Source organism: Gymnoscopelus microlampas, assembly GCF_963454915.1.
Source record: "Gymnoscopelus microlampas genome assembly, chromosome: 13".
NCBI lineage: Eukaryota > Metazoa > Chordata > Actinopteri > Myctophiformes > Myctophidae > Gymnoscopelus > Gymnoscopelus microlampas.
Window position 1 is genome coordinate 14,297,784 of NC_139950.1, and position 11,493 is coordinate 14,309,276.

The window sequence follows — 11,493 nt, forward strand, 5'->3', positions numbered from 1 at the left end:
TGCGTTTTTTCGTAAATTAACGCCCTACTGTACTTGATCATACTACAGGGTCACACAAAAGCATAAAAAGTAGCAGATCTACAAGCTCGAAATGCGGCGCGAAATGCGGCGCGAAACGCGGCGCGAAGCGACGCGTTTCTAGCTTGTAGATCTGATACTTTTTCTGTTTTTGAATTTGAATCCTGAAAAGTAACGGTTTTGGACATATGAGGTTTCCACGCGACAGAGACTAAAAATTGTTGCGAATGGGCATTTTTTTTAAGGGAAGGGAAAGAAAGTATTTTCTGGTCCCAAAGGGAAGGGGAAATTGCTTTTACAACTTCACCCAGCTGATGATGGCTGCTCAGATGGCTCTAATGAGCGCACAGGAGTGAGCTGTTAAGAGTGTGTTGTTCGAGTCTCGAACCGTGGAACCATCCGATTCCCAGACACCCTCTCTACCATGGCTGCCCCTTAAATCAACACTCAGGATTTCAATGTCTATACTGTACAAATACATATATAGTTGAGAATATACTGTATGTACAAACTGCACGGCTAACTTCAGAAACATCCATTCCGGACACAAAGTCGAGAAGATGCTGAGCAGCATGCGCACTCTTTCATTAAACATCGCCATCCCGAACCATCCGTCAACCACGCGATATTGTAAATCCTTGATTTAACTCCGAAGACCCTTAACGGGTCCGCTTGGTTCCATTTTGTACAACCTTCAGAGTCTATACACTTCGTATGAACCGACGACCAACAAAACCAACTCTTTTTTTGTACCGAAGGGCAGAGAAACTCCCTGACCCCCGTTTCCTTCTCCTCAGCCTCCCTCCCACCCTGGTGGTGCAACGGTCAGGACTGGTGGTAGTGGAGGAGGAGGAGAAGGAGGAGGAGGAGGTACAGGGGTGTGGGCTGGCTGGCTGGCTGACTGGCTGGCGAGCAAGGCTGGCTGCATGGGTGCAAAATCACTCAGACTCAAACTAGCAGCCTGTCAGTGTTCACTCCCAGCGGGGCCCAGAGACAGCGAAGCCTCAGACCTTCATTCCAGCACACTCTCCCAAGTCCCCTCCATAATCAACCCGGCCGCAGTTTACAGTTTGCCCACGCAGTCAGATGGACACATGTACACACACACACAAATACACAAACACACACATACACACCAGGCAACACCAGCCAGGGGAATACCAGCGAGCAGCAATGAAAGATGAGAGCCGTTATTATACTTGTGTCGCATCTTAAGTGCCCGCTGTCTATGGCGTCCTGCAAAGAACCAGGAACATGTTCTTTAGGTTCCTGTAAATATTGCATGTTCTTCGGGCAGTGCGGGGAGACGGCCCGTCACGTTTTATTTCAGCCCACAGACTCATTGTACTTTAAATGTACTGGTTCTCCGATGCTATTTCGCCCTCAAAAAGTTTAACGTATATATACTCGCCATATACTTACATCCTGCGTAGCTTCTTGTAGGGAGAGAAGGCTCCAGGAGGAACAGACTTAATCCCATTTTGCTCCAGACGTCTAGAAAGAAAGAGAGAGAGAGAGAGTGAGAGAGAGAGAGGGAGAGGGAGAGAGGGGGGTGGTGGGTGGGGGGGATTGGAGACAAGAGGGAAAGCGGTAGAGACAGAAGGGAGAGAGATAGCATCGGTTAACCAAACAATAAGAGGTCTCTATGGCAACAGAACTGGAGTGATCGCCCACCGTCACCTCCGCGACCCCCTTGTTGATTTGCGCTGATTCTGTGTCATGGTCGGGACTCTTTCTTTCTCTCCGCTGTAATTCGTCTGCTCCACGACGAGTCATAACATCCTCAGAACCAATAAACAGTTTGGTCCCCGAAGAGACTGTGTCCTTGTGTTTTGTGTGCGTCTGTGTTGTCTGTGTGTGTGTGTGTGTGTGTGTGTGTGTGTGTGTGTGTGTGTGTGTGTGTGTGTGTGTGTGTGTGTGTGTGTGTGTGTGTGTGTGTGTGTGTGTGTGTGTGTGTGTGGTATGGGGAGGGGGTGGAGGGTAGGGTTTTCTACTAAAACAGTGGTTCTCAAAGTGGGATCCAGGGACTCTCAGGGTTCCTAAATTGACGCTCACAAGTCTGTAACTCTGACAGTATACAAACGGAACCAAATGGACCATCCATTTGTACACTCTCAGAGTTAAGGGGGGTCCTTGAAATTTTCATGTTTGAGAACCACTTTTTTTCCCCAAACCTGCGTCCTCATATGATCTCTTAAGCAGTCAACACTGGCTGATATAATAACATATAGGCATCCATCCCAGTGGTGCTTTCTACACTTTATTTTCATTTTTCTTCCAGATGTTTTCACACAAATGCCAAGTAAAATAACCAAAGTTTATTTTTTTACTAGTATAATATGTTTTGTTTTTACTTTACTGTCATGTTTTTCAAGAAAGAATGTTTCCCCATTTGTTTGAGGTTGCGAGCACACAGAGGCATGTTAAAAGTATAAAAACACAGACCCTTAAAGGGCATGCAGACCCTTATGGGTCAATTGATATACTTTTAAAGTTAAATCAGACTCTGGGCTTTACCATGTCGACACGACACGCTGAAAAACAAGAGCTGCTCAGTCAGAACGACATCAAATGAGACTTTTAGTCCATCTGACAAATTCTCATCATACAGAGATCAAAACTAAACCTTTATACTCACACACACACACACACACACACACACACACACACACACACACACACACACACACACACACACACACACACACACACACACACACACACACACACCCCCACACACACACACACACACACACACACACACACACACACACACACACACACACACACACACACACACACACAGACAGACAGACAGACGTACACTTGCTCAGAACGGAAATTCGCGGAGTCACCAACCCTAATAAGTCTCAGATGGCATAGGGAAACAGACATCACTAAAACCCATTAGTGGTGGTGGCGGCGGTGGTGGTGGTGAGTGTGTGAGTGTGTGAGTGTGGGTGTGCGTGTGTGTGCGCGCGCGTGAGTGTGTGCGTGCGTGCGTGCATGCGTGCGACGTGCGTGCGTGCGTGTATTTGCACTTGAGCCTGGCTGCTACTCAGGACCCAGGCCTGTCCTGAGCCCTAAGCTCCAGCCCTTTGGTGTAACGTAGCTGGCAGAGGGCTGTTTATCTGCAGGTCAGTTCACAGCTTTTAAAAGTGCCCTTAACAAGGCTTAGCAGGGGCCCCGATGGGGGCCCCAGCTGTGTGCCTGTGTCTGGCACCCCCCCCCCCCCCCCCCCCCCGTCACATCACTTCACAGCCCCCCCCCCCCCCCCCCCCCGTCACATCACTTCACAGCCACCAACTCTGGACTTAGAGATCAGGGGGGGCGCACTGTAAAATCCATTCGTTCCTTATTTCCCAGAGTCACATCTAACTCTGAGAGTAGACAAATGTATACTCCCGGAGTTACAGATCCATAAGGATCCATTTGTACTCTCTCAGAGTTGCAGACCTACCGTATAAGGGTCCCTTTTTACACTCGCAGAGTTACAGACCCATAAGGTTCCATGTTGCACCCTGTCAGAGTTGAATAAAATGGTGCTGTCCAGGCCAGCAGGGCAGTCTGATTATAAGCATTTGGCTCTTGGAAAGACTGTGACAGCCATTAAAACGCCACAGGGAAAATGAAAAACATCTAAAAATTCAGACATAATTCTTGGTCGGCAGCTAACGGTGCTGATGGATTTTAGCTTAATCTCCTTGCGAGCGTGTCATCGCTTCGGGATAGGAGCGACCCCGACGTGATTTAGCGATTCGAGACGTTTTCAGAGATTTACTACGTGTGTCCAAGCCAGGCAGGGCCTCCTGCGTTGCTATGTTAATGTTCACGCATAGGGGGGTAAATGTTTAGTTAGCCATTAACCCGCAGCCACTTAGGCCAAGTTTTGAGTTTCCATATTTTTCAATGAAGAATGTTTCCCCTTTCGAATAGGGAGGGGCCTCCATTTATGGCGCGATATGGGAGCCCAATTGACATTCTTCGGATTGCAGTGATTCCAGACCACAGATTCCTGTGGTATAGCTGTGTTCTCTCTCTCTCTCTCTCTCTCTCTCTCTTTCTCCACCCGTTCTTTCGTCTGTGTGTTGTTGTCAGAGCCTGTCCCAGTGTGTGTTGGTGGATTTACAGCGGTGTGACAGTGGTGACGGTCCTGCTGTCCTCAACCATGAGGCCGAGCGCTCGGCCAAGTGGCTTTACCCCCTTCTCTCATCAAGAGTCTGTCTGTCAGACTGGCCCAAACTAGTCTGCCGTGTGTGTGTGCGTGCGTGCCTGTATGTGTGTGTGTGCGTGTGTGCGAACGTGCACGCGGGTGCATGGAATGAAGCAAAATAAAATCTCATGACTGAAAATGTAACGATGATGTTTAGGTATTATCATTCTAAACTGTGTTGCTTCTGTTCTGTTCCACATGCTGTACAGCCAACCAGTTGAAGAAATCACAGATTGAGGCTTTAACCTTTTGCTTTTATGACATTTCTTAGACCATTCATGTTTATGGAATATGCTTCTAAACATGTATTCTGTAGCCAGCTTGACCACTTCAAAGACTCCTCTTACAGTATCTTAAAATAACTAATAACCGAAACGCGCTGCGGCGTGTTGTGAACCTGTCGAACTGCTATTTCCGGTGAGCAACATGCTTTCATAGAAGACATGCTGGCTATCAGTCATGGCGACTGAGAACTTTAATCCGTGTGTGTGTGTGTGTGTGTGTGTGTGTGTGTGTGGGTGCCATCCTTCATGGGTTCTGATACTGGGGTTGAGCGTGTGTCAACGTGTGGCATAAAACGTTCCCAGCGCGATGAGGTGACAATGCTGTTGGGGACAGGCGCTCCATCTCCTCGCTCCGTCGCCCCTCCGATCGATACGTGCGAGAACTAAATTCGTCCAATCAACAAAACAGGGGCTCACTCTGTCACCGTCCAATCAACAGGAATGAAAAAGAAACAATCGCTCCTGGTGTGGCTCCTTCTGACGGACAATCAATGACTCCCATCCAATTGGTCAGACCGCACAGCTGCCAGTTTGCGAGTGTGTGTGTGTGTGTGTGTGTGTGTGTGTGTGTGTGTGTGTGTGTGTGTGTGTGTATGTGCGCGCGTGCGTGCGTGCGTGCGTGTGCAATCGAGCGCACGCACGTGAAGGCTGACTACTACGTCTGTGTCAGTCCAATCAATCAGTCTTCATCCTTTTCATTTGGCTCTGAGCATGTTTTTCATTAAGGGGAAACACCATTATACTATTAGGTATTCACCCAGTGTGTGTGTGAGGGTGTGGGTGTGTGTGTGTGTGTGTGTGTGTGTGTGTGTGTGTGTGTGTGTGTGTGTGTGTGTGTGTGTGTGTGTGTGTGTGTGTGTGTGTGTGTGTGTGTGTGTGTGTGTGTGAGTCACACGTATAAATGGATGGCAGGACCTCAGCGGTGGATGAGAGAGAAAGAGAGAGGGAGAGAGAGAGACAGACATTCTATGGTAGATGTCAGCCATAGCAGTCACAAACAACGGTGTGTAATAATCTGCTGTTGTGAAACTGTTTAGACTATGTGGTCCTTACAGAGACCAGCTCAACATCCCCACACAGCCATAAACACATCACTGGCATTCATTAGGACAGACTGCTTGCAGCTCTCTCTCTCTCTCTCTCTCTGTCCCAGTCACACATAATGAGAGCACAGTGTGTGCGTGTGTGTGTGTGTGTGCTTGTGCGTCTGCCTGTACACATGGATGGCGTGCGAGTTTTCCGAGCGGCTCATTAACGGGGCATCAGGGCTGCATGGCCTTGATGCTCGGCAGCACCGCCTCGCTGTAATTGAGGCTGATTTTATAACGAACTTCAAGCGCACATCAAAAAAGAAAAAACCTCCAGCGCACCCCAAAGTCACCGCGCGCCACCCCTCCTACCCCCCCCCCCCCCCAACACCCTCACCTCTTCGCTGACGTTCTGTTTCCCCCTAAACCTGCCCGCGGCGCTGGAGCAGCCCGGGACTAGAGAGGAGAGAAAAAGGGTCGCCCAGGAGGGAGGGAAGGAGAAACATGTAGGGGGGTGGGGGGGGTGGTAGAGGAGGGGCGAAAGAGCGAAGGGGAAGATTGGTGTGGGAATAGACTTTGGTAAGGTACGGCTCGGGTGGGCAGGACAGGAGGAATGTGGATGATATATGCCAGCGTTTCACCCGGGTCTTGTAAAAGATGAATCAGAACAAGATACAGTTTATTAGCGGGGGCACGGTTTAGTACCAATTAGTTGTGAAGGGCAGAGAGTCCTTTGAAATGTCTCGACTCCGACCGACATCTGCAGTGCAGGAGAGAATCTCCCCTCTCTCTCTCTCTCGCCTATAAAAACCGATGAGCACCGGGCCGAGCTATCTTTCCAGCTGTCTCCCCGTTCGCCCATTAGTGCTGCTAGCCCGGTTATTGAGCCCATAGATCACATCACATCCTCTGGAAGATACTACCAAGGGCACATTACCGCCGGACAGGGAAGACCGTAGAGGTTCATATACGACATAAAACATGGCAATAACCGAGTGGGCTGGAGTTGAGTCTTGAATTACGTCTTTCGAATTCATATGTAAAAAGAAAAACGAAATGCAAGAAACAGGATGTGAGGTAAGTATTTTTTAAGAGTTTGGAAAGTGTCTCGTGTCTTGGAAAGTAGTGGTGGTGATGATGATGGGGTCGGGTGGGCGGTTGCTGGATGAGATGCAAACATGTCGTGTCTAGGGTTGGGGTCCTTTAAACGATTCCGGTTCCTTAACTATTCCTCTAACTGAGAGTGTACAAATGGAGTGTACAAATGGAACCAAATGGACCCGTGCATTTGTACACTCTCAGAGTTATGATGGTCCTTCAAATAAAAAAAGTTTGAGAACCACCGGTATTGTAATTGTATAGCAGACGTGAAGTCCACATACCAGCTCTGACAGTGTGATAAAACCGGTTCCAGAAACGGTTTCAAATGTGACGGAACCGATTCCGGTTCCTCAATGTTGGATCCGGTTCCTCCGGTTCCGGATCCCAACCCTAGTCGTGTCTGTGTGTCCAATTTAGAAGGAAAAAAAAGGAGTACAGGCAGTGCAGTGGAAGTGGGTCAGGGTTGTTGGGGAACATGGGATCTGTGACTTCCATGCTGCCTGGGTATTTATAAACAGACCCCATGGGGAGGGGGAGACCTAGAAACATGCAATGTCCTCCTCACCACGCACACACACACACACACACACACGGGCTATTGCCTCGGAAGGGCAGTGAGTCTCTCTCTCTCTCTCTCTTTCAAGCCATCTTCCCCGTTCTTTCGCCCGCTCAAACGCGGGAGTTGAAAGGCTGCTTACCGTTCCTGTATTATGCAGCAGACTTGACAGGCCTGCAGTGCCAGGGGGGCATAAAAAGAGTCCGGGAAAGCTAAAGTGCAGCATCGATACATATTAAAAAAAAGAGTCTCCTGTTCCAAGTCTGCATTCCAGGGAATTACAGTTGGCTGATAGGGGTTGAGGTTCACGAAGAGTTAATGCCCAGACAGATGTTGGGAAGGCCTGATAGCGAGAGGGAAGGGATGTTAGCTAAGTGTTCACATGTGCGTCCCGGCGTATCTGAGTCCCGATAAGAAGAGCCAACAAGGTCTGAAAACTGAGGCCACGCAGTAAAGTCTGCACGGTGCCTATACGTCGTGCGCATAATGTTAAAGTAAAGTATGTGCACGGCACGGCACGCGCAGAAGGGAATGCCGATGGCATGTTACGTGCAATAAAACATGCCGGCTTAAATCACAACAGCCTGCCGGGTTAAAACTGTGAGCAACGCAACAGAACGCGCACGCAAATACACCCCGTGCGAGCCGATTGCATAGCAGTGCCATGCTTCAGAGCGCAGAGCGCTGCAGCTGCGGAGGTCCCTCGATTCCTCTGAAATCCTTCATCTTCCTGTGGGTCTGCTGCCAAGAGGCTCAGGGGCAACATAGGAGGTGGGCTCGAGTTGCAACTGTCCCGAGGAATCTAACCTGTCCAAATCTGACTGGAAGCACACATACACGCACGCATACAAACACATAAACACATGTGTACACTGTACACACTACGTACAGTATACCTAGACACGCACTCACAGTTTCGTCACAGTGGACTGCCTATGGCTTAAGAAGTTGAACTGTTTTCAAGAGGAGATATTTTTTAACTCTTTGGCAGGCTGTCTCAAAAAACACGTCCACTCAGGTGGGTTTTATTCAAATCCCACAACCTTTAGGACAGGAGGATTTCAGCAGCACAAATTATTATGTGCAGTTAGGGTTCGATTTGAAAAAAAGAAAGAAAAAGAAAGAAAATCTGCACATTTCTAAAGTGACAATTTAAGGACTTTTAAGATATTTTTAAAACCTCTAAAATTAAAACAAATAAAAATAATGATAATAATAATAATAAGACCATTACTACGTAATAAGTAACCAACAAACTATACTACAAAAAAGATCTTCTACAATTCCAAGTGCTTGTCAGGGAGGGGGTCCCCAGTTCAAATATGATTATTTTGGTGGTTTGGGGTCCCCAGTTCAAATATGATTATTTTGGGGGGTCCCCAGTTCAAATATGATTATTTTGGGGGGTCCCCAGTTCAAATATGATTATTTTGGGGGGGGTCACGGCCTGAAAAGTTTGGGAACCCTTGATGTAGTGGATAGTTCTTTGTGTTGGACTTACATCTCAGCCATGCTGTCTGGCAGGTTAGCTGGGATGGCGATGAGCCCCTTCCCTCTGCAGTCCACAATGTTGTTGCTACACGTACACATGGCTGGACACGAACCTCCACCCAGGCTGCATGGCTGCATGCCAGAGTTCTCCTGGTGACCTGGAGGAGAGGAGAGGAGAGGAGAGGAGTGGGAGAGGGAGAGGGAGAGGGAGAGGGAGAGGAGAGGAGAGGAGAGGAGAGGAGAGGGAGAGGATATTTGCATCAAATCGCAGGTGAGATTGAGTGGATACACAGAACGATAGTCTGTAGACAGAATGTGTGTGTGTGTGTGTGTGTGTGTGTGTGTGTGTGTGTGTGTGTGTGTGTGTGTGTGTGTGTGTGTTCATTTCAGTAAAAGCAGCATCCTTGCTCTAAGCAGGATTAGAGGGTTAGGTGAACAGTGTGGGGGGTTTAGGTGAAGAGCGTATGGGGGGGTAGGTGAAGAGCGTAGGGGGGGTTAGGTGAAGAGCGTATGGGGGGGGGGGGGGTAGGTGAAGAGCATAGGGGGGGTTAGGTGAAGAGCGTAGGGGGGGTTAGGTGAAGAGCGTATAGGGGGGGTTAGGTGAAGAGTGTATAGGGGGGGTTAGGGCGTTGGTGGTGGAGCTGCTCCGGCCCACATGTGGGGCTCAGGCCGTTCCGCTGGCGTGCATCCCTCCCTCCCTCCCTACAGCCTTCAAGCTTTATCGAGATCGACTTGCAAATGAACACAGAACACACTTTCCAAGCCTTGTTTTTCCAACATCGAAGGAAAAACAGAACGAACAAAACATCCCTCTCTTGACTGTTATTATTATTATTATTGTAAGAGAGCCGCACTCTTGTCAGTCAATGGGAAGGGAAACTGGGTTACTTATCAAAAGAACGCCATATGAGCGCGTCGGATGAGAAGGAAAAACAAGAAGGATGACGGAGATGAAGCGCAGACTGAAGGCTTCTCAATAACATCCATTGATCTTTCAGTGAGCCCCCCTCCACCCCCCTCGTCTCTGCGTTCTCTAAATCTAGGAGGAATTCGTGGCATTCTGCGTGTTCAGCTCTCTTCCAGATCTGCTCCTCTCCTCTCCTATCCTCACCCGCACCACCCCCCCCTCCCCATTTGTTCTACAACATTTCAACTTTTTTTCCCCATTTGCATACAGAGTACAAACCCCATCACAACGGGGGTCTCTGGATACCTGTTCAAAAAGCCGCCAGCCCCCCTGTCAGAGATATGGTGATTTGATGGAGAACAGTGTTTGGATTGCCAATGATGTGGCATCTGTGTGAGCATGCCTGGGAGCATGGAGGTGTGTGTGTGTGTGTGTGTGTGTGTGTGTGTGTGTGTGTGTGTGTGTGTGTGTGTGTGTGTGTGTGTGTGTGTGTGTGTGTGTGTGTGTGTGTATGTGTGTGTGTGTGTGTGCGCGCGCGTGTGTGTGCGTGTGTGCGTGCATGCATGCGTGCAAGTGTGCGTGTGTGTGCATGTGTGGTGTATAAAAATGTGTGTATGGCTAACCCAGATAAAATGAATAAAACAGACTTTTAAATGGCCTCATTTACACAGCATTACTAATCTGAGTCTCGAACCATGAATATTTGATTACATTCCTATCGGTCTCCAAGCATGCACTGACCCTGTGAGAGTGAGTGAGAGAGAGAGAGGTTGGGGTACAAAGTGAAAAGGTTCAAGTGAGCGAGCCTCAAAGCGAGCGAGCGAGCGAGGAGGCAGAGCGCTCTAAACTCCACGTCACATAATGAAGGCATGGCTGCCGACCATTAGTTTTAATACATTATTACACCATAACATTACTGGCACCATCTCTTGCTCCATTTGACTAATAGCCGCCGTAGCTGAGTGTGGGTAGAGAGAGAGGCCGTCTGGGAATTAGAAGGTCACCGGTTTGACCCTTATGGCTCTTCCAGTCTACGCGTTGAAGCGGCCCCTGAGCAAGACACTTAACCCCTAACAGCTCCCCACTGTGTGCTCGTCAGCGCTATCTGAGCAGCCATCAGCTGGGTGAAGGAGTAAAGGTAATTCCACCCTAAACCACAGAGCAGAAAATACCCCATTTCCTTTCCCTTAAGCACAGGGCCATACTTCATTGTTTTCAAGCCAGTTCTAATAGCCGACTAACCCACGAGGAAGCATCGCGGCACTAACAGTCAGGAGGGCAGGCGTAAACACGCCACAGCGACATCCCAGCGAGCCGTACGGACGCGACGGACAGACGAACGAACAAACAAACAAACGAACAAACAAACGAACGAACAAATGAACGAACGCAAGCCGCTCGCACGACCGCTCGGCCCTCCCGTGTGCTTGATCCAAGGGAGGTTCCCGTGATGATCTGGGGACGGCGGAGGTTTTGACAGATCGGGGATCAGGTGTGGGACAGAGCAGAGCTAAGCTCTGATCTAACATGACATGTTTGACAGGCCTGGGATCAGGTAGAGTGCAGAGCGCAGCTGGAGCGGCTCTCACGGTGACAGCTCTCTGACAGGTACACTTGAGGTGAAGCTGTTTGATGTGCGGTAACCCCCCCCCCCCCACACACACACACACACACACACACACACACACACACACACTATTCCCAGTGCTGGTTTCTCCATTATCTCTTTCCCCATCCACCTCCTCTTCTCCCGACCTCAAAGTCCTGGGGACTTGTTACCATTGTGCTCCTATATATTCAATTCATCAACAGAGCATAGAATATTAACACATTAATACATGTCATCAAGACATACGAATAGCTATATTTACAGAGGAGAAAAGGGAAAAACAGTG

At 49.0% G+C, this 11,493-nt stretch overlaps 1 protein-coding gene across 2 annotated transcripts in view; it reads right to left on the bottom strand.

Annotated features, from left to right (window-relative positions):
- The window catches only part of slit1a (slit homolog 1a), a 147,455-nt gene that overhangs the window by 42,529 nt on the left and 93,433 nt on the right, over positions 1 to 11,493 (bottom strand). For both annotated transcript variants that reach the window (XM_084076695.1, XM_084076694.1), the window contains exons 9-10: positions 8,702 to 8,849; positions 1,441 to 1,512 (exon numbers count right to left, since the gene is read on the bottom strand). In XM_084076695.1, the coding sequence (XP_083932821.1) occupies positions 1,441 to 1,512; positions 8,702 to 8,849 (220 nt within the window). The remainder of the gene's footprint in view (positions 1 to 1,440; positions 1,513 to 8,701; positions 8,850 to 11,493) is intronic.